Below are 21,454 nucleotides of genomic sequence, written 5' to 3'. Positions count from 1 at the left end.
AAGTTTTTTGTTTTCCGTTTTGTTTACGTTACTCAATCACTGGAAGTGTTTACCTGAGTGTTAGTGCATCCAAATCCACCAATTTAATCAGAATGAACCGCTATCGAGATTGAAATCTGCATCCAGAAAAATAAATCTAAAACAAAAACAAACAAACGAATACGGAACGAAAATTTTTCCTGTGACACCCCTAGCAGGAATTGAATCGGAAGATTACCACCACGAATCCGTCTCCTGGTAGAGAACAACAGAATCCAGCTCCAAACGGTCGCCAATTGTGTGTCCACTGCCGCAAGCATCCGCTAGTATGGAGTCTCTCTCTAGTTTATAGTGATTGTTTTGTAATCTTATCACACCACACATATCGTATATTATTCATTAATCTCGTTAAGCTAAAACAAAAAAAAACTAGTTGCCGCCTAAACATGTTCAAAAAAAAGTAGTTGAAACTGCCCACCTTAAACCAAAAAAAAAATTACGAATCAGAAACCTCCTTTAGTTCCACATATACATATGTATCTGTCTATATTACCTAAGTCTGTGTGTGTGGTGAGGCGCGGCCCGGTGACGCCAACTTTTGTGTGCCTGTGTGCTTTACAGGTGACCGAATACTGCGGCTGGCGATGGCCTCCCGACATCATCCGGCGGCTGCCTTCATGCATCATGACGGCGCCCTCAATACCGGCAATGGGCCAATGAGCGTAGACGGTTTATTGGATCGCCGCCGTCTGAATGGGATTAGCAGCGCCAATGGTGGCTCTCAGCAGCATCTTGGTCCACCGCTGATGGTCGGATCTCCCAGTGGAAGTAGCGGAAGTCTCTCGGCTCCAGCCGGTCTGACCGGAGGCAGCGACACAAACGGATCTTCCGGCGGCGGCGGCGAAGGCCGAAGATCTTCGAGCGCAACTCGGCGCGATCACAACATTGACTATTCGTCGTTGTTCATCCAACTAACCGGTACCTTCCCGACGCTGTACAGTTGCGTCAGCTGTCACAAAACCGTCTCCAATCGGTGGCATCATGCCAACATCCATCGGCCCCAGAGCCACGAATGTCCCGTATGCGGCCAAAAGTTTACCCGCCGCGATAACATGAAGGCCCACTGCAAGGTCAAACATCCCGAGCTGAGGGATCGCTTCTACAACCACATCGTACACATGTGATTAAACGCCGCCAGAAACAAACAGCGGCTCAAGTGCATGAAGAATGCCTTCATATAAGAAGCGCTCTCAGCCTAGGGAGCCCTACAAATACATACAAACACTAGTGCGCAACAACTCATACACAAGAATCTCTCTTACTCTAGTCCTTTGATTTTGCATACCAAGAAAAACTAAGCAAATCTACGCCATAGTCCAAATAGTCTCCACAAAGTTGTTGGAATTTGCTTATATGTTAAGTAGGAAGTTTTGAAATTATCTCTAACCCATATCTAGAAGAGCCATTTAAGAAGAGGAAAAAGGGAACTCACCTACAGCCACACAAAATATGGGGACCTTATCTAACAGCTATTGAACCAATAATGCTCTGTAAGTTTCAAGTTTTTAAGTTCGTTCAATAGGTTGTGCGTTACTTTTTCTAGTCCATCAGTTTCTCTTGTTTACGCTCTCCCGCTCTCTCTCTCTCTCTCTAGAAGTAATCCGCATTTAGACTCATAACCCAAGATCAAAATTCAAAGTCATATACAACACTGTAGAATATTATTAAAAATGTAGAGAGTAATATACATAGATATATTTTTATATAGAATACTATATTTATATACCGAGCAACAAACTATTGCAAATATGTAAGGTGACGAAGGTGAAAACAAACCATAAAGGAAAAAAACACAAGATAAATTTAATCGCACCGATTAGTAATTAAAAAAAAGGAAACATATTATAAAGAAGCAAAAATAACTTTTCGTTGCACAATAAGTTAGAAAAAAAAAACCTGCGCCCAGTATGCTAAATAATAAGGTAAGGATAGCGCGCGCGCTTAAAGTCCCCTCACATCACCATGAACAAAAAAAAAAACAAAACCAAAAATCCCACCAAACAAAGCTGCAAAAAACCCTCTTGCCGACATCGATTGGACCATCGATTTCCACTTTGTGGCACAGTAAACAAAAAAAAATGTTGAAGAAAACGAAAAGGCTCGCAACCCTTTTTAACTGTAAACTTCATCTAAATTTCTGAGATGATTCAGCTTCTCCAAAACCAATTAACTTTGAAGGATTTAACAAAAATGTGCAATCAATATAAATTTTCTCTCTGTTTCACAATCTATTGGTACTCTTTACGTAGACAATTGGAGTAAACTTCATTCACGAGACTTATACAAGTTGAAAAGTTCCACTGAGGGAGGAGCTCGAAGAACGAGTTCCTCAAGGGTCTCAACAAGTTTCTGAGGAGACTCAACAAATTTCTCAGAAGGGACTCAACGGATTCCTCGGAGTTGATGAGGTGGTCAAATGAACAAAAGGACTCAACGAGTTCTACTATGAGAACTCAATGAGTTCTTCTGGGGAGACTCAACGAGTTTATAGAAGTACACTCAACGAGGTCATGTGAGAGCACTCAAGGTGTTTCTCTGACGTACCTCCAAAAGGAATCAAAGATTTCCGGAGTTCATTCAACGAATTTCTAAGTTCCTGAAACGATTCGATGAGTTCTTCTGAGAGGGCTCCTCTGAGTGAAATATGCACGTTCCTCTGCGAAGACTTAACGAGTTCCTCCGAGAGGAGTCAAAAAGTTTCCCTGAGGAGGCTCGACGAGATCCTCTGAGGAAACTCAAATGGGTTCCTTGAGGAAACTCAACAAGTTCCTGAGCGAACTCTACAAGTTTCTCTGAAGGCACTCTACGAGTTCCTGAAAGGACTAATTAATTTCCTAGGGAAGTTATTCGAGTTCCTCAAAGAGACTCATCGAGTTTCTCAAGAGGACTCGAAGATTTTCTCAAGGGAACTCATCGAATTTCTCAAGGGAACTCATCGAGTTCCTCAAGGGAACTCATCGAGTTCCTCAAGGGGACTCATCGAGTTCCTCAAAGGAATCAATCCAGTTCCTCAAGGAGACTCAACGAGTTCCTCAAGCGGACTCAAAGAGTTTTTCTAAAGAACTCAACGAGTTCCTCAATGGATCTCATAGAGTTTCTCAAGGGGACTCTTCGAGTACCTCAAGGAGTCTCATCGAGGTCCTCAAAGGTACTCATTGAGTTACTCAAGGGGACTCATCGAGTTTCTCAAGGAGACTAATCAAGTTCCTCGAGAGGACTCAACGAGTTTCTCAAGCGAACTCGACGAGTTCCTCAAGGAGACTCAACGAGTTCCTCAAAGGGACTAAACAAGTTCCTCGGGGAATTCATCGAGTTCCTCAAAGAGACTCATCGAGTAGCTCAATATGACTCAACGAGTTCCTCAAGGGACTCTTCGAGTTCTGGTATAATTTGACAGTTTGAAAAAAAATCGTATAAACCATTAGACAGAATCAATTGCATCGTTTTTGCGTTCCATTTTTTATGATTACATCCCTCTTTTCTTTCGTTGATTTTATTTCTAAATTTTTATGTTCTTTGAAGGGAAAGGTTGAAATCTACATAAGCATGACTGTGTCAGTTTTGAGAATCCAAAATCTCTGTGTCTTCGCAACAAAATTGAAACAACGAGCAAGAAGCCATCTGTCCATCGATCAATTGGAATGATTCGGAAAAATAACTACTCGAAAATCTTTATACTACCTAGAATAGCTGATTAATATTTAATTTTTTTTGACTGTTTGTCTTTATCTAACGACATGATGCACTGACATTCAGAAATTTTATCAAGTTGCACTCATAAAAATTCACCCAATTTGAAGAAAAAAGAAACTGGAACGTTTACGTTCAGTTGTAAAAGATTAATGCCTTCTTAGAATATATCAATAGAAGAAGGCCAAACCTTTTCTTCACTTAAATATTTAAAAATATTTTTCAAATTTTAAGCTGTAAGAATGTTATTCAGCTAAATTGGCAATTGACTTTCAACTCCACAATCTGCAGCTTCTTCTTGGCATCAATTTTATCCAATTCCCGCTCTTTAAAAATCCTCTCTGCGCTTTCTCTCTCTTGTTTGCCATTTCTAAAACTCATCTACAAAAAGGAAATGGCTGCGGGTTTTAACTCTGCACGACTATTTTGGCAGAAATGTACACGATATTATGCAAAACTGTAACTGTTTTACTTCAATCAATGCCCTACTGTTATTTAAACTCAACTGAAAATGTTCGAAAATAAATCTGAAAAAAACCCTTCCAATTTCGCTGCAAAGTGTTTTTATAACGGTTTCTCTATTGTTCTTCTGTGTGCGAACGAAGCAAAATTGTCTCCCCATTCTCGGTGTTTTCTCTTTGCAACCATTTTGTTCGTTCTGATTCCACCATTCTCTATCTGTGTAAATATTGTCATCTGTACCTACATATATATTTTAAGTGTTTTTGTGCTTTTAACACGTTTTGCTGTATCGGGAAACGATGTTATTTTTTTATGGGTTTGGAGATTTCTTTCTTGTCGCTTTGATGAGTGCGTGAGAGATATTTTCAACCGAGTCAGTGTACATGTATACAAAATTCTCATTTCACCATTGTAATTTTAATATTTTTATTTACGCCGAGAGTTTCTTAGCGTTGGTGCTGGTTGGTGATTTTTTCTTTTAGCATTTAAGGAAAATTATATTACTTTTATTTTAAATTTTTGTCCATAAAACAAAAATCACCGGAAACAACCGTTGAGAAAAAAAAACTAAAACGAAAGCATAAATTTGCGTTTGAAATAAGTTTAAATCTCACTCTCTCTGTCTCTCCCGAAATTGTTGGTGTTGTGCTCTCGCCTTCTCTCACTCTCTCTCGTTATTTTTATTCCGTGTACAATTTGTGACTGGAGTTACGTTGTTCTTCCGAGTAAGTGTGTTACTAAAACCAAAACCATAACAATTTATCTTTCTCTCACACACACAAACATTCACACTACATATGCTCAAACAAACACCAACAAATGAACACTTTTATTGCTCTCTATTTCTCTGTCTGTTTCTCGTTCGCACATCAAAACACACGTATTTCTCAGTCGAGCAGTGGCCGAAATTTTGAAGCAAACAAGTGTTTTAATTTTCTCTAATATAATATTATCTCTGTATATGTGTATTTCTTCGTATTTAATCGGATTTTCTGTCCACTGTAGCCTAATATCTCTGTCTAAAGAATTTTAACCTTCTGCCTCAAATGCTGCAAATAAACCCAAATCAACAAGACTACTGCCGAATAATAATAAGCAAACAACAAACCCAAAAAAAAAACCAACAGTAAAACAAGCGCGGAACTTAACCCTGTAATAAAGAGAAACACAAGCAGCATCAGCTACAAACATGGCAAAAATGCGAAAACCGATAGCCGCCGCGTAACCTACTAAATGGTTTTTCTTACTGAAGTATTTTTGTACAGTTTTGGTTGTTATTTTCATTTTCTTTTGTTTCGATTTATCACTATTTTTATGTTTTTTTTTATGTTCGTTTTGATATCACTGTCATTTTTGTTTTTGTTTTGATTTTTTTTTTGTTTTATTTTTGTGTTGTCTTAAGATTTTTCCGTTGGTCAAACTTATTTTTCGTTTTTTTATTATTTTTTCAATCATTAAGTGTAACCTACAACCCCGGTGCTCTCTCTCTCTCAAGTGTCCAAGTGAAACAGTATCATAAAAACAAACTATAAATACCTCAACTCAACCAAACAAAAATCAAGTCGAACTACGTGTGACATTCTCTCTCTTTGTTTTGCTGTCCCCGTTTCTCTTTGTGTGTTATCTTCCCACAGGCTCCAAGGCCTGGCATATGCGGCTTACGTTTGAGCGTCTGTCGGGCGGCTGTAATCTGCATCGCTGTAAACTGTGCGGTAAGGTCGTGACGCATATACGCAATCACTATCACGTGCACTTTCCGGGCCGCTTCGAGTGTCCGCTGTGCCGAGCCACGTATACCAGGAGTGATAATCTGCGAACGCACTGCAAGTTCAAACATCCGATGTTCAATCCCGATACGAGAAAATTTGAAAACATGATACCGCCAGCGATGGCTTCACAGGCGGCGGCAGCGGCTGCTGCAATTTCAGCCGCCGCAGCAGCAGCCAACAGTTTTAAGCCGGACTTTTCGGCAGCGGCCGCCGTAGCTAATAATTTCAAGTCGGAGCTTAATGCGGCCGCCGCTGCTGCAGCTGTCAACGCCAACTACGGTCTCAATCCGTTCAAGGCAGACTTTCCCATTCCAAATGCAACGACTGCGGCAGCCGTGGCGGCGGCTGCTGCTGCTTCTATGACATCTGCCGCCTCCTCGTCGCCTGGTGCGAACTCACAGAGCGGCACGTCCGACTGATATAGAAAATACCACTGGCCACCGACCTATAATAGTCAATCACGCCCAAGCGATGTGCCCGACAATAGAGAGTTTGGATACTACCCTAACCTAACCAACAATACCCAGCCCGCTCAACATCAGTCACTACAGCAGCATGCGTCACAACAGTATGGCAGACGTTACGGCAGTATTCATCAATATACTAGCGATAACGGCGTAGACGTAGATAGTTCCTCTAAGGTAGTCAATCGATATGCAGCAACCACCGAAGTACCTGTCAATGAACGGACGACAGCCGTCCGGTCAACACCCATGCTTGAGAACACTAGCATTTCCCCGTCATATCTAGACAATCTTCGCACATCAGCTGAACCGTTCAGCGGACACTGGAAGAATCTCGAAAACGGTCATAGTCTTTTCGGAAGACGTAGTAGTAGCACCGGCAATCTATACACCGGCAACCTCGGCGTTGAAGCTCTGGGTAGAAATGCTGACGCCGGTGCTGAAGGTTTCAGTGACGATCTTAGTTATTTCTACAACAGCCGAAGCGACAGGGAAAAGGGAACGATCGATCGTTTCAAGGGTAGTTACTCCGAACCCATGGCCAGCTCCCGGCCACCGTCAACTCAACAGAACGATCTGCCACCTGGCGTGGCAGAGCGAACCGAACTGCGATAGCTATATGGACATTCAAACCTATCGGTCATGTAAAAGGTCTTGTTTACACACATACACCCGAACTTTATTGTTGATTTTGTATACAAATAGTTTTTGATGCGGTCATGCAACTGTGCTTTTCTGTATTCCTTCTTAAGTTAACGGCATTTGTTTTGTTTTATACATTTTATAGATTTTATACCTCTACACCAATCGAGTTTCTCGTTTCATTTTACATTTTTTTTTTTTTGAAAACATGATTCTATCTAATGAACAATCGACGAAAAAAATCTGATATCGTTTACCAACTCACCCGGTCCCCGCAAAAATACCGTTGTTAAAGATATTCCATTGAAACGCAGCAAATGTTTAAGCCAAATCCAAACCTCAAGAGTCTCCGTACTGTGCCACAAAGTGTTCGAAAACAATCAGAAACGAAAATTTCTTCCCATCAACTTTAGAACATTTCGAGTCCTCCACAATAGTTTCCTCTGCGGCTGCGAGATAAACATCGGTCGTAAAAGCAATCCATTTACATCGATAGATAGAGAACCCACCTAGCCTAATCAAGAAATCATAAACTCTCACCCCTGTAGACCCTAGACCCGATATTATTCCCCGTAAACTAGTTCTGTGTTCTGCTAGCGACGTTTTCTATCCATCTCATGAATCCCGCACCCTTTTAATAGATAACTTCCTACCTACCAATCGTGCAAACAGAGCTATAGAAAGGTTAGAAACCATCATCAATCAACTACTACTCTCTAGTGAGAATATATAGACTGTAGAGACCGTATAACTAGTAGTGGCACAGCAAGAGCTTAATACCTAGTAGTGTAGTCTTGGGGACAATCCGGCTTATCCGAATGATCTCCCTTTTTTGCTCAGTCAGCCTCAATCCGATTCTTAAGTTCTCGTTTCGATGTATTGGTTATCTAAATTATTAACCTTCAAACTGTATACAACTGTACGATTATAACTCACAATACTTCAGTCTTTTTGACGATGATATCTGGTAGACTTGGCAAGATTGGCAGGCTCGCCAATGTGGAAATCCATGTATGGATCTGACAGGATAGCCATTGCGAAGTTCCCGTAGTGGACGCTATTGAAGTAAGTTCAGTTGTTCTAGTGATTGCTATCACAATACTTTAGTCTTTTTGACGACGTTGTGTGGTAGACTTGGCAGAATTGACAGGCTCGCCAGTGTGGAGTTCCATGTATGGACCTGGTAGGATCGCCATTGCGAAGTTACTGTAGTGAACCCTATTTAAGTAAACTCAGTTGTTGTAGCGATTGCTGTCACTGATGTTTGAAGCGTGTATTTTACTGAAGTTCCTGTAGAAGACCCTATTGAAGTAAACTCAGTTGTGCTAGCGATTGCTGTCACTGATGTTTTAAGCGTGTATTTAACTGATGTTCCTGTAGTGAATCGTATTAAAGTAAGCTCAGTTGTTCTAGCGATTGCTGTCACAATACTTCAGTCTTTTTGACGACGTTATGTGGTAGACTTGGCAAGATTGGCAGGCTTTCTAATGTGGAGTTCAATGTATGGACCTGGCAGACTTGCCAATGCGGAGTTCCAGTAGTGGACCCTACTCAAGTAAGCTCAGTTGTGCTAGCGATTGATGTCACTGATGTTTAAAGTGGGTATCTTACTACACTCTCTAATGGCTGTGTTGGTAAGAGGCATATTTTGTATGCCATAAATAAGCGATTTTTTCTAACAAAATTGTAAGAACAATTTAAACTTTTGTTTAATGAACATCCTTTTTTTTAAATAAAAAGATAACGGATTATATCGAAACGAAACTTCTTGAACGGATTGAGCATCGATATTTCCTAACTATCCAATTATCTTGTTCCAAAATTTTGGTTTGATTTTAAACTTGAAATCTGGGTCAATCATTTTTACTGAAAATTTTATAACAAATATTGGTCAAATAAATCTCAAATCTATAGGTTATACCTTTTTTTTTATTTTAGTTCCAATTTATAAAGTTTTGGTCACTTACCTTCCAGCATGAGGTTTGTACCAGCGCTGTTCCTATCAAGTTCTTCATTATTAGTAACAATTTGTTACCCGACGCTCCACGAAAAGGGAAAGTTCTCTCTACAATCATTTTTTGCTAAAACAATACCTGGTTATAATTTTTAATCAGCAATCTAGCTGAAATAAGGCAACCAAAATCCGCGAAGAAGCTACTGTTCAGCTTTTAAACATCTGGATTTGAAAAAATTATCAACGAAGATGTCATGAAACGTCAATTGACGGATCAGCAAAAGAAACTAAAAGAATGATGTCTGCCCGATCTTTGCCAGCTACCCAGACAACCATTTGGTGGGTATTTCGAATTTGCAACACAATTATACGCGCAAATATACGTGTAAACATATCGTATATAACGCAGCAAAACCAGTATATACGTATCATTTTGGAGGCCATATAGGTACACTAGCACACATATTCTTGAGTTGGATTGTATTGTCGTAATAAAATCATGCAATGTATTTAAATACGATAAAGATTTAAATGGGATGCATAGGACGCACACTGTAGGTGCAGATATACGGATTGTCGTAATAAAGTCATGCAATGCATTCAAATACGATAAAGAATATGATGGGCCGCACATTGTAGGTGCAGATATACGAAAATGAGTTTCAATAACATTCTGTATGATATAATCTGTAAAATAAAATACGACTTCTGGTTGTCTGGGTGGGTACATTTCCTCTCTCTTGTTGTTTTTTCTTCATTTGAACTTGTCTCAAACTTTGAACCTTCGACTTGTTGGTCTCATGTCGCAGAACGCAGAACCAATTATGAATTCTGTGGAGCATTAGAAAAACGACTGAAATATCTCCCAACCAAGATCCACTTCATACAAAGAAATCGAAATTGGAATCGAAATGCTTCCAGAATAAAAAGTGAATTTTTCGGCTAGGCCAGTAAAGTAAGAAATTTCGAGTTCAGAAAATAAAAAAAAAACCTTATTTCGATCAATTCGCTATTATCATTGATTAAACAATAACTAAACAACAGATTGTTTGATATACAGTGTATCAAAAAATTGTCCGTACAGCACGTACCTTGACATCCAAACAATTGAAAAGTGCACTTTTTCAATCAATAAAAATACTACAATTACATCATACGCTGCAGAAACTAGTCATTTTTGTAGATCAGTATTGAAAATGTTTATGAATTAAACCTTAAAAATAATCCAATTCATTTTGTATAGAAAGTCCCAAAAACGATGTCAAAAAATTGTCCGTACACTGAGGCCTTTGTCAAATATTAGTCAAGTAAACAGTTATGTGTCAGTCTGTCAAACGCAGAAACGTGAGTTGAATCTCAGCAAAGACAATTTCCAGTGGTCGGAGCGATAAATACGGTAAAATGAACTTAACTTAGCATAAATCAGTAGTTTTCAATAATTTGTGGATTAAATTAACAGGAAATGTCTGCTCCTCACAAAAAAAAAATACCCGTAGACATCCGGAAACTGATTGTTGACCTGAAGAATGACGGTAAAAGCTAGTCCGAAATTTATTTATTTACTTGTCTTCGAATTACACATAGAATAGTGAAAGGGCCATGATCGTCGGATCAGTATGTCCTTCAGAACTTTAAGAAGACTAACTCTCGGGAGACTAATCGTATAAGCTGATGGTTGGTTTGATCGTATTTTCGGGTCAGGACCAAACAATCATATTTATATTCCTGTAGATGCGTAAATATGACTGATAAATCTATTTGTTTTTCTCCGTGAATGAATGTCAAGTTTCCGGAGCCATTTGCGCTGAAAGCACCCCACACTATTACATGGCCTCCACCGTGCTTAACTGTCGGTCGCAAATTTTTCAGATCCAATTCATTATTTGGATTACACCATACTCTTACATGTCCGTCAGACCCAAAAATATTAAATTTGCTTTCGTCAGTGAATATGACGTTCTGCCAGAACTCTTCCGTTTCCAGGACATGCTTTTGAGCGTATTCCAGCCGCTTTTTCTTATTTTTAGCAGATATAAACGGCTTCTTAAGAGCAACACGACCTCGGTATTTTTTCTCATGAAGTATGTTCCGTACCGTTTGAGGATTAACCTGTATGTTTTCAAAATTCTTCAGCCTGTCAGCTAGTTTCGGGGCACTGATTTTAGGATTCTGACGATTTCCCTGACAATGATGCGATGGTGACGATCCGTAAGCTTCAGTTTGCGGCCTTTTCCTGGAGTAGTCTCAAGGGAGTTAGTCTTCTATAAGTTCTGAAGGACATACTGAACTGACGATCGTGGCCGTTTTACTATACCTGCCATTTCGGATAAGCTTTTACCGTCATTCTTCAGGTCAGCAATCAGTTTCCGGATGTCAACGGGTATTTTTTTGTGATAAGCAGACATTTTCTTGTTAATTTTTGTGGATTTAATTAACAGGAAAATGTCTGCTTCTCACGAAAAAATACCCGTTGACATCCGAAAACACGAACATCTACTGATTTACGCAAGACAAAGTTCATTTTACCGTTTTTATCGCTCAGACCACTGGAAATTGTCTTTGCTGAGATTCAACTCACGTTTCTGCGTTTGACAGACTGACACATAACTGTTTACTTGACTAATATTTGACAAAGGCCTCAGTGTACGGACAATTTTTTGACGTCGTTTTTGGGACTTTCTATACTAAATGAATTGGATTATTTTTAAGGTTTAATTTATAAACATTTTTAATACTGATCTACAAAAAGGACTAGTTTCTGCAGCGAATGATGTAATTGTAGTATTTTTATTGACTGAAAAAGTGCACTTTCTGATTGTTTGGATGTCAAGGTACGTGCTGTACGGACAATTTTTTGATACAGTGTAGCTGAAAAGCGCTTTCAAAGTTACCCACGTACAGCTGAAGCCTGTCAAATTTGAATGATATCAAAAATGGTTGGACAAAGGCTCAACAAGTTATTCTTTAGCCAATTTTCCCCTACTTTAACAAACATTTAAAGAGATATTCAATATTTTGTAGAAATTAAATACAAAAAGTCATAACATTGTTTGACATCAATCGGGAACGGACGTCTCTACATTTTTTATCTTTTCTCTTCATTACCGGTATTTCGATTGCAACTTACAATCTTCTTCAGTGAACGTTCATTTATAAATCGAAAACGCTCACTGAAGAAGATAGTAAGCTGCAATCGAAATATCGATATCTGAACTTTTCTTATACCGTGGTTGAATTGAAGGGAATTTTTCAATTGCGTTGATTGGGTAGAATTACTCAACCAAGTAGGCTCACAACACATATTAGAGTATTCCTAATTGCTTTTCTGATAGGTTTTTAATACTTTTGCGAACCAAAAACATCATGAAAATTGGTTAAATTCCAATGAGCGTGTATAATTTTTGGTAATTTTGATTACCCAGACTCATTTGATATGATTTTTTTAAATATTCAATCTTAATAGTCATTTTTGAATATGTAGCTAGAAGTTTCTCTTAGTTCTTGAACTGAAGTTTAGGATTCATTTGTATTTTCTTGGATCAGTGAACCAACTAATTGGTTTTTACTACACAAAAGGATTTAACATCATTAGTCAAAACAACTATAGGATGATTTGAAATGTTAAGCGTTCCAGCCAATTTTAGCAACTTTTACTTGTTATTTTATGGTTACTTTTTTGTTCAGTGTTCAACAGTTTACATTGAAAAAGAAAAAACAACGGTAGAGCACCACACGAATATAACCACACAAAAAAATGCACACCCCTACTTGATGAGATCGCTAGCTAGTCTATTACCGAAAATGATAGACTGTGTTGCAAAAAAAAATCTCATCCTTACACCCAAACAAACATACAAACAAACAAAAACACACACGTAAACAAACTAGTGTCAAACGTATTGCTCAAACTTAAAGTAACTTAGAATATGCGGTGCAACCACAACTACCAAATGCATCGTCGTCGTCGTGTTTCCTGTTTGTACATTTCTTGTCAGGTTTGGTCAACGATATCACCGGATTTTTTTTCTAGAGTTGATTCATCGAAAAACGTAAACAGTCAGAATCCCGCATCCCCTAACCTAGAAACTAACTAGAAAGACCCACCACATCTCCCCTCCGATTGTAGCGCGAACAGAATAATCGGGGGGCGATAAAACAATGGAAGTTATTGTTTTCTATCGCTAACCCTCCTCGTGGGCATAACTGTAGTAATGATATAATGAATAATAAATTGAGTCAGATTAAAACAAAAAAGAAACAAGTGGTAACAAACCTGTTTAACACGTAGGCAAACTAATTGTAATAATTTATTTATATTATTTATAACTATTCGAGTTAATTCAATTCTAGGCTAATTAATCAAAGTTGTTCTGTAATCGATTTAGTTTTTCGCGCCCCAAAAAGTTGAGTTGTTTATTTACATTGCAAGCGAAAACTAATTGAAAAAAACTAATTGCGTTTATGTTTAGCAGTTGAATGATTCATGCCCGAGAGAAAGTTGGGCACTAAAAAAAAGTAATGATATATTTATATTTATAATGGGACAGAAGAAGAAAACAAGGTAAAGAAAATATTTACGGAAAATTAAATGAAAAAAAACAAACACGGAAAGATATTTACTACGACTCGATCTGAAAAGCAAAAATCAAAGATTAACAAAAAACAGAAGAAAATTTGGCGTATCAGAAATGTGTTGTAAATATAGGAAATATTGATAAAAAAAAACAGTGAAATACATTCTACTGCCGCCATACATTGAACCGACCAGTACCGATCACCGACAACAGGCAAGGCCAGCAAGCAAGAAACCATTCCTTGAAACAGTAACCTCCCAAGATAGACAAACATAGATAAACGTTAAACCAGTCACAACAAAGATAAAACAAAATGGCCAGCAAGCAAAGACGAAGCAAACGGAAGGCATTTAATAGGAGAAAAAAAAGCAAATAAAACAAACATACTCATGTAAGCATATATAGATAACACATATGAAACGAGAAAACGACAAAACCGCATTCAAAACAATGTTGACCACAACAACAAACACAAAACACAAATAAACCATATGATTATTGTAAAGTGAAGAATGACGACCACCATCAGCGGAAGAGAGTGGTAACGAAGAAACCTGAATAATTTTTACTAACAATGTGCAATATGATAAAATTACCAATTTTAGTTATCCGTAACGTTTTTTTTGTAGAATGTGTAACTGTATGTATGTGTTTAATTGTTAAGTTTTTAGTATGCTTAAAAGACACACACACACAAACAAACCCGAAATGGCAAACAAAAACAAACACACTCTCAAACAAACACACACACACTGTTGTTTATTTCTTTTAACACTTATTTTGCAAGCGCGCGCGAAGCAAAACCGACTTCAGCAGACGGAAGGCAAAATGATCCTGAACTTGTGTGAATACTACCTCATTTAAACGGCTGTCACAATGTGTTACATTTTTTGTTTACTTTTTTTTTGTTTGTTTATTTTGAGAAACTATTGTAAATAGTATAGGCGCTCCTACTTGTAGAGAAGAAAAGTTCGTTCTAGTTTTTAAAGGAAGTCGCGCGATGTCTACTTGTCAGTTAGTCAGTCAGTCAGCGTGTGCACGATTAGTCTGTTTTGTTTGTTTCGTTTCTAGTTTTAATGTGTCGTAGTAATGCATTTTTACGGATAAATACACTTTTTTGTTCGTTTTACTTACGTCAAGCAAAAACGGACACAAAACAACAGTAGAATAGGGAAAAAAACACCGCATTAAAGGCTCTTCCAACTTTTGGAAGCAGCTACTAGAAATTAATAGAAGCCACTAGACAAATTAAAGCGACACAAAACAAAGTTGAAGAAGCTCGATTTGTGGCCAGGTTTCCATCTTTAACTAACACACACACACACACACAAACAAAATACCATCGCTAACAACAATGTTCTCTTCGGTTCGATAACGAGAATCCGAAGAATTGAACCACCCCCCAAAGGCAGTAAAATGTATTTCATAGGAGAGAAAAAGAGGGAGAAAATTATTGAAAAAAAAAAGTAAACTCAAACATAATATTCCTCCCCGTAATCGTACTCTACCACACACACTTCCAGTTGACAGAAAGAACGCTGTAAACAGAACTTAGAAAAAATATTCACTACAAAACGACACGAGTTGGTGGACCGAAAATTTGTTTCCGAATGGTTTTGACGTTTGAGTTGCTTTGTGACAATCAAATGTCAAAATTTTGAAAAGAGCAAACTGTCAAGTCCAACTACAATTTTAAACTGGCAACAATGCATGTGTTGTGTTGAACAGTGTTAAAATCGATATAATTTTTGTTTGACACTTTTTTTTTCGTTTTACACTAAGGTTTTTTTACGCGGTATGAGTTCCCTCGTTAACGTATAGGACTTGGAATATTTTCGCTCAAAAAACGTGTTGATTCGCGAGAGCCGTGTAGAAGAATCAGATCCATAGCAAAAAAAAACCGCGTAAAAAGAAGCCGTGTTTGAAAAACTGAGCAAAATCAAACCGCGTACAAAAAGACCTTAGTGTAATTCAACGCTGGAATCGATATTTTTAACGTGTAACGAAAAGTGAAACCTAATCAATAATGGGTATACTCATTTTTTTCCGGGCTTTCTAGCAGGGATGCCAGGTTGATTTGTCCAAAATCAGGACACCATGAAGAAAAAAATCAGCATTTTTCAACACATCACTAATTCTTCTTAAATGGCATAAATAAAGGCGTCTATGCCTTAATTTAAGCAACAAGGGCAAGAAGTACATTGTCTGGCCTGCAGTTTATATGAAAAAAAAAACAACCATTAAAATATCATCTGAACCGAAGATCATTATCGACTAAACTTTTTTATTGCTGATTTGTTCGATATCCTAATGATTTTACTATAAATTCAATTATAATAAAGATATTTTTTTAACCAGAAACTTTCAGGAATATTTTAAAAATCAGGACGGACTCTCGAAAATCAGAACAAATCCTGAATTATCAGGACACATGGCACCTCTGCTTTCAAATGAAAAAAGTGACATTTACACTGTAAATATGGAAAGCTCAAATTTTTCGAAATGCACAAAAACTACGCAAATATGTGTTTATTTTCCTATTAGTGTTTGTCAAGAAAATTTGTCAAAAAACGAGAACCTTTTTCCCAAGATTCAAAACTTTCAATTAGAAATGTTTCTCGTTAATTTTTTTAAACATGAAACGAGTAATCACAACAACTTAATAATGGTTTTTTTATGTACCTATATTAAAATTTTTACCTTTTTCATTCTTACTACTAACATGGAAGATTGAATTTTTCAAAATGCGTAAAACTTCAAAAATAAACTTTTATTAAAAAATGGCAAAATAGTTTTTTTACTACCGATTTTGATGATATTAGATTCATTGTGTTGGTAATTTATTTTGATTTCTCGATGTTTCAAAATTAAGTAGATTTGTTTAACCAGGTTATCTTTAGTTGATTTTAAATGAAACAGTCCCAAAAAACAATTTTAAATTGCTTACAATTTCTGACAGATTTGAAGTATTTTTGTGTTTCCTTGATTTTGGCAATTATCACGAATACATCTATCCGACGATGTATAAACATGTGGGGGTCCGATGGAAATTTTTGACCGCAATCCCGGATTTTTCTGTTGAAAAAAATCTTATTTAAAAAAGGACATACAGTTTTGGCATTGCTTCGCTGTATCTAATTTCTCAATAAATCGATTTTCTCAACTCAAATTTTACTTTTTTCCGTTAATTTGATTGTCATTTTCATAGAACATACCTGGTCTCTAAAACGACTCAGTTCTTCAGTATATCAGAATGATGATGAAAATGCTTGGAATATGCGCTTTGGGTCATATTGACCCGAAAAGCCTTGGCAGGTAAAGTAAAAGAAAAATGAAATCGACTACACTACAAACATGAGAAGCTCAAATTATTCGAAATGCGTTCAAAAGCTACAAACATGAATCTGGTATTTCCTGAGACAGACGTTGGTCCGCTTTGTTGATGTTTTTTGTTTTGAATAATCATAACATCACAGTAGATTTTTATTTTGAACTGTGAAGATTAGATTTGTTCAATGATTTTTCGAAATATATTTTTTTTTAATTAAAAAAAAAAACTTCACATTTTTTAACAGTTTCAAATCCGATGAATCTATAGAAATTCATATCTACCTGAACCTCAACAGTTTTTATAAACTTCTTCGGTCATAACCAAATAAAGAAAAAAAAAAAAAAAAAAAACGTTATTGTAGCACCATCTATAGGTGCATTAGGTGCACCTTGCATATGATTTTGGCGCCAAACACATTTAGATACTGCGCGGTAACTGAACATGCTTAATGTTGTTGTTATTCAGTGGGCCAGAGATTGCCAAAAAAAACTTGTAAACAATGGGAAATCAGCTGTTCGTTTGACAAGCTGGCTGATTGGTTTTTTAACGGAAGCAACTCAAAAAAAAGCTAAAACAGAATTTTAGTACACTATAAATATGAAAAACTAAAAATTTCTTGAAATCCACGCAAATTTTTTTTTTTTTTTTGCAAATTTGTCAAAAAAATATTTGGTTAACAATAAAAAATGTTGATTTTCCACATTTTAAGTGATTTAAAATTATAAATTTAGGACCAATTTTAGCATAAGCTTACAGGGTTCAAACTGCGATTTTTTTTTAAATAATTCTTTTGGATGGTTTATTAAGTTTTGGTGACTCCGATGAATAGTTTTCCCTATTTAAAAAAAACGAATTTGAAGTAAAATCCTCCACAGAAAGCACGATTTCCCCGAGCTCACTCACGTTCAATCGCCAGGCAAACAAAACAATTAGGACTTTTAGCGGAGGATGTCGCAGAAGCGTATAAAAATCGCAAAACCAACCCGAAAGACAGTTTTCCGGGGGAGAGATAATTATTGCGGTTGGCCTGATGAAGAGCAAAAGCCAAAAGAAAAACCCTCGGTGGAAAAGTTTTGACACCTTCTTCCCCAGTCCAGAGCGTTCTCAGTCTTGGTGCATTTTTAGTTCCCTAAAATCGAGGGGAAAAATCAAGCAAACTAAGCGAAAATGTCTCCTGGTCGGTCTCGTCGAAGAAGCACACAGGCCAGGACACATTAGTTTTGACCGCAACTTGTTAAACTCTTCGTTGACGGCGCGGCTACGTGCAATAAACGAACCGGGAATGACCGGAAACAGATGCTTGTTCTGGCAAAAATTAAGCCATTTAGTATTCGGCAGCTGTAATTGTGCAGCTAGCCGGAAGGCAACTGTTAAAAGTCGTTTGAATTTTAATTAATCGACTGCGGATTTGTTTTCGTGAAAGGACGAATAACTGCTCGGTGCAGTAGAATGGAGTTTTTCTCAACCAGACATGGAAGATCTTGTTTCTGAGCTTGTTAGCTTGGAAAACTGTCATCATCATTACAACCAAACATTTAAACGAAAGTTTAGAAGAAAAAAACTACTAGAGCGAGAATTGAACTTAATACAGCTTATTTGCTAACAGAGGTTACATGATCACCACACTTATGCACATTTGCATATTCGCATATTTTCAGATGCGGAAGGCACGAATTTTGTTTACAATTTATTGCCAATTCTGTTAACAATTTTTATGCCAAAGTTCGTCGTTTTTTAAGCCTATTCCACACTCGGCAACTTGAACTGCGATTCCGGTTGCTGAGACTTGTGTATGTTTACATCTTGTTTGCTGAAGGTCTCCCATTCTGTCGAGAGACTTGAGACGAGACATCATCAAATGTAAACAAAAACAAGTCTCAGCAACCGCAATCGCAGTTCAAGTTGCCTAGTGTAGACTAGGCTTTACTCAACATGAGCTTGACTGTTGCAAACATAAACACACGCATTGAATGTCGACAAATACATATACAGACAAACACATCACTACTGAGAAAAAAAAACACACACACATAAGAAATGGAAGAAAAAAATCAGAACTGAAGATTGTCGTTACTGCTGCCGCTAGGTTGCGTGCAAGTTGTTGCATGCAAGTGCTAGCTTACGATGGTGCTAAATATGGAAGAAAGTATGTAAACAAAAAAAAAACTGGGGAAACGGAACAAAACAAAAACAAAATGGTGAGAACGAGTGTTTCCTTTTTTGTCTTTTACTCCTTCTGTTTTCAAATATTAAAAAAAAATATGGAAGAACTGTACTGTGTACAGCCTAGGAATGTACACACTCAAATGGTAGAAACTGCATTTAGAAATCAAGAAGAAGAAGGAGAACAGTAACCCTAAATTAAGCGCAAATACACGCGGAAAAGAATGCTGTGAAATGGTGTGAACTTGTTTGAAAAGCCACTTTGTAAGAGAAGAAGCAGGAACAAGAAAAACAAGAAACGAAAAAACGGTAAAAGATTGAAACATAAATTATAGGTCAATGTAGAAAGCGAACAAGAACATAAATGTAAAGATGTAACTTTTAAACATGATTAATATAAAAACAAACATCAGAAAAAAAAACAAAACAAAAGAAAATAAACAAAACCCATTATTGAAGAAAAAGGAACCGTACGTGCAATATTGACTAGTTATGATTATTTATAATGAAAGGTAACGAAACATACACATACACACAACATGATTAGGGATTTTATCCAAGAAACAAGCTACGGCAAAATATGAAACAAAACAAAAACAAAGTCAAACATAATATCGGATAACTGGAGTTTATGTTACCGTCTTCTTGATCGTTAAGATTGAAAATGTTTTCTTTCCGATGGAGAAAAACAGAGAGAAGAAAGAATAAACTAAAACGCAAAACCACAAGTACTATGATGATTGTCCAATTGAGGAAAAAAAACAAAACAAAACAAAACAACACAATGTGGAACCATTACATTATACCTAGAAACAAATAAAAGAAGAAAAAACACTGGTTCGGTTGCATTAAAACCGCCCGAATTGGGTTAGAGAAAAGGAAAACACAAAAGTAATGAAACATTAACAGAATAAACCTGAAATAAAATTAAAACGAAAAAAAAACATAAAACATTGTAATGTTTTCTTAGTCGCTGTATTTTTACAAAGTTTACTGAATAAATTAATTGCTATTTCTTTGATATTAATCAAAAAACACTACTTGGCTTGGATTTTGAACAACAACAACTACTCCCATCATCAACCGCACTTCTAACTCCAAATAATCGATTTGGAGCTCGAGGCGCAATACTTCGGTGTAATTCGTAAGGTCCACTTCAGCTCCTTAACTAGTCACTTGAACCCTCCTCCTGATGGCGCGACGTACATTTGTCAGAACAGTAAAAGAAATTTCGGCATCTCCTTACTCTACTCTAGCGATACAAAAAAAAAGTTTGCGGTCCAAACGCGAGCCAATTCGCAATTTTGACCGCAAACGTCACCGTGCTTTGCTAAATTGGTGCGCTAGTCGCAATATTCGTCTTTCCATTGCTCCTCAGCGAGTCAAATTGATTTCCAGTCAACGATGAAATTGATCTTGGATGCATTTTACAACAGCCAAATGAGTGTTTCTTTATCGATTTCAGATTGTATCGAATTAGTTGAGATTACGTTTTTCCGTTTAAGTTACCTTTTGATTTGTTTTAGCCATAGCTACACTTGCGCAGTATTTATTAAAAACTTTTTTCTCAACCTCAAACTTACATTCAATATTCTACGAATAAATAAACTTTGCTTGGTTTGAATTTTCTGCTTGCTCAGTACTATTCAATTTTTTGATTCAAGTTTTTGTATATGATATTTTCTCTCTCAACGAAACAAACAAAAAAATTTTACATCATGAGCTCCAAAAATAAAAAGAAACACACTGTACAACATTAATTTGTCAACCTGTAAACGGAATCCAAAAGGATTTTAAATTTAAAAATTTAAAAAAAATCAATGCACGTTATTATTTTTTTTCTAAGCTCATTCGAATCTACACCAGGTGCACCCGGACCTTCAGTATTACTTTTTTAATACTTCAACTCTCTCTTTTATTAATCTTGTCACCTTTCACTCTGTTATTTTACATTCTTCTCAATAATTTACCTTACCTTCACCATTTTTGAAAGCTATAGTGTTACCACGCAGTTTTTATTGACACATAACTTTTTCTTCCTGTTGATCACCAATTTTAATAACGATAAGCGAAATTTGAGCCGTCTGGACGCTGAATCCTTCATTTCATTACTATTCCTTTACGTTTTCGTATTTTTAATTGAAAAAAAAAAACACAATTTTACCCCAATTGGGATGATAACTATGAATAAGGTAAACATCATTTATTAAGAACATTTAAAAACCCCATTTTATCACGTTTAAATACATTTTGTTCTGTTTTGGCCCTTCAGAAAAACGCTTTTCACATTAATAAGAACCGTTCGACAGAGAAATAAATAATCAATAGGCAAAGTTGTGCTACACAGTCCGCGCAATGACAACAAA

At 36.8% G+C, this 21,454-nt stretch overlaps 1 protein-coding gene across 11 annotated transcripts in view; it reads left to right on the top strand.

Annotated features, from left to right (window-relative positions):
• The window catches only part of LOC129740357 (sex determination protein fruitless), a 761,972-nt gene that overhangs the window by 707,191 nt on the left and 33,327 nt on the right, over positions 1-21,454 (top strand). For 8 of the 11 annotated variants that reach the window (XM_055732010.1, XM_055732011.1, XM_055732009.1 and 5 more), the window contains one exon: positions 601-5,968. The exons of 2 other annotated variants lie outside the window; for them this stretch is intronic. In XM_055732010.1, the coding sequence (XP_055587985.1) occupies positions 601-1,163 (563 nt within the window). In that variant the 3' untranslated portion in view covers positions 1,164-5,968. Of the gene's footprint in view, positions 1-600; positions 19,923-21,454 lie in introns of those variants that run through there. One more of the 11 variants, XM_055732012.1, reaches the window with a different exon arrangement.

This window comes from Uranotaenia lowii, chromosome 1 (assembly GCF_029784155.1).
Source record: "Uranotaenia lowii strain MFRU-FL chromosome 1, ASM2978415v1, whole genome shotgun sequence".
Lineage (NCBI taxonomy): Eukaryota > Metazoa > Arthropoda > Insecta > Diptera > Culicidae > Uranotaenia > Uranotaenia lowii.
Note: the sequence above shows the minus strand (reverse complement) of the source record. Positions and strands in the feature narration are given on the sequence as shown.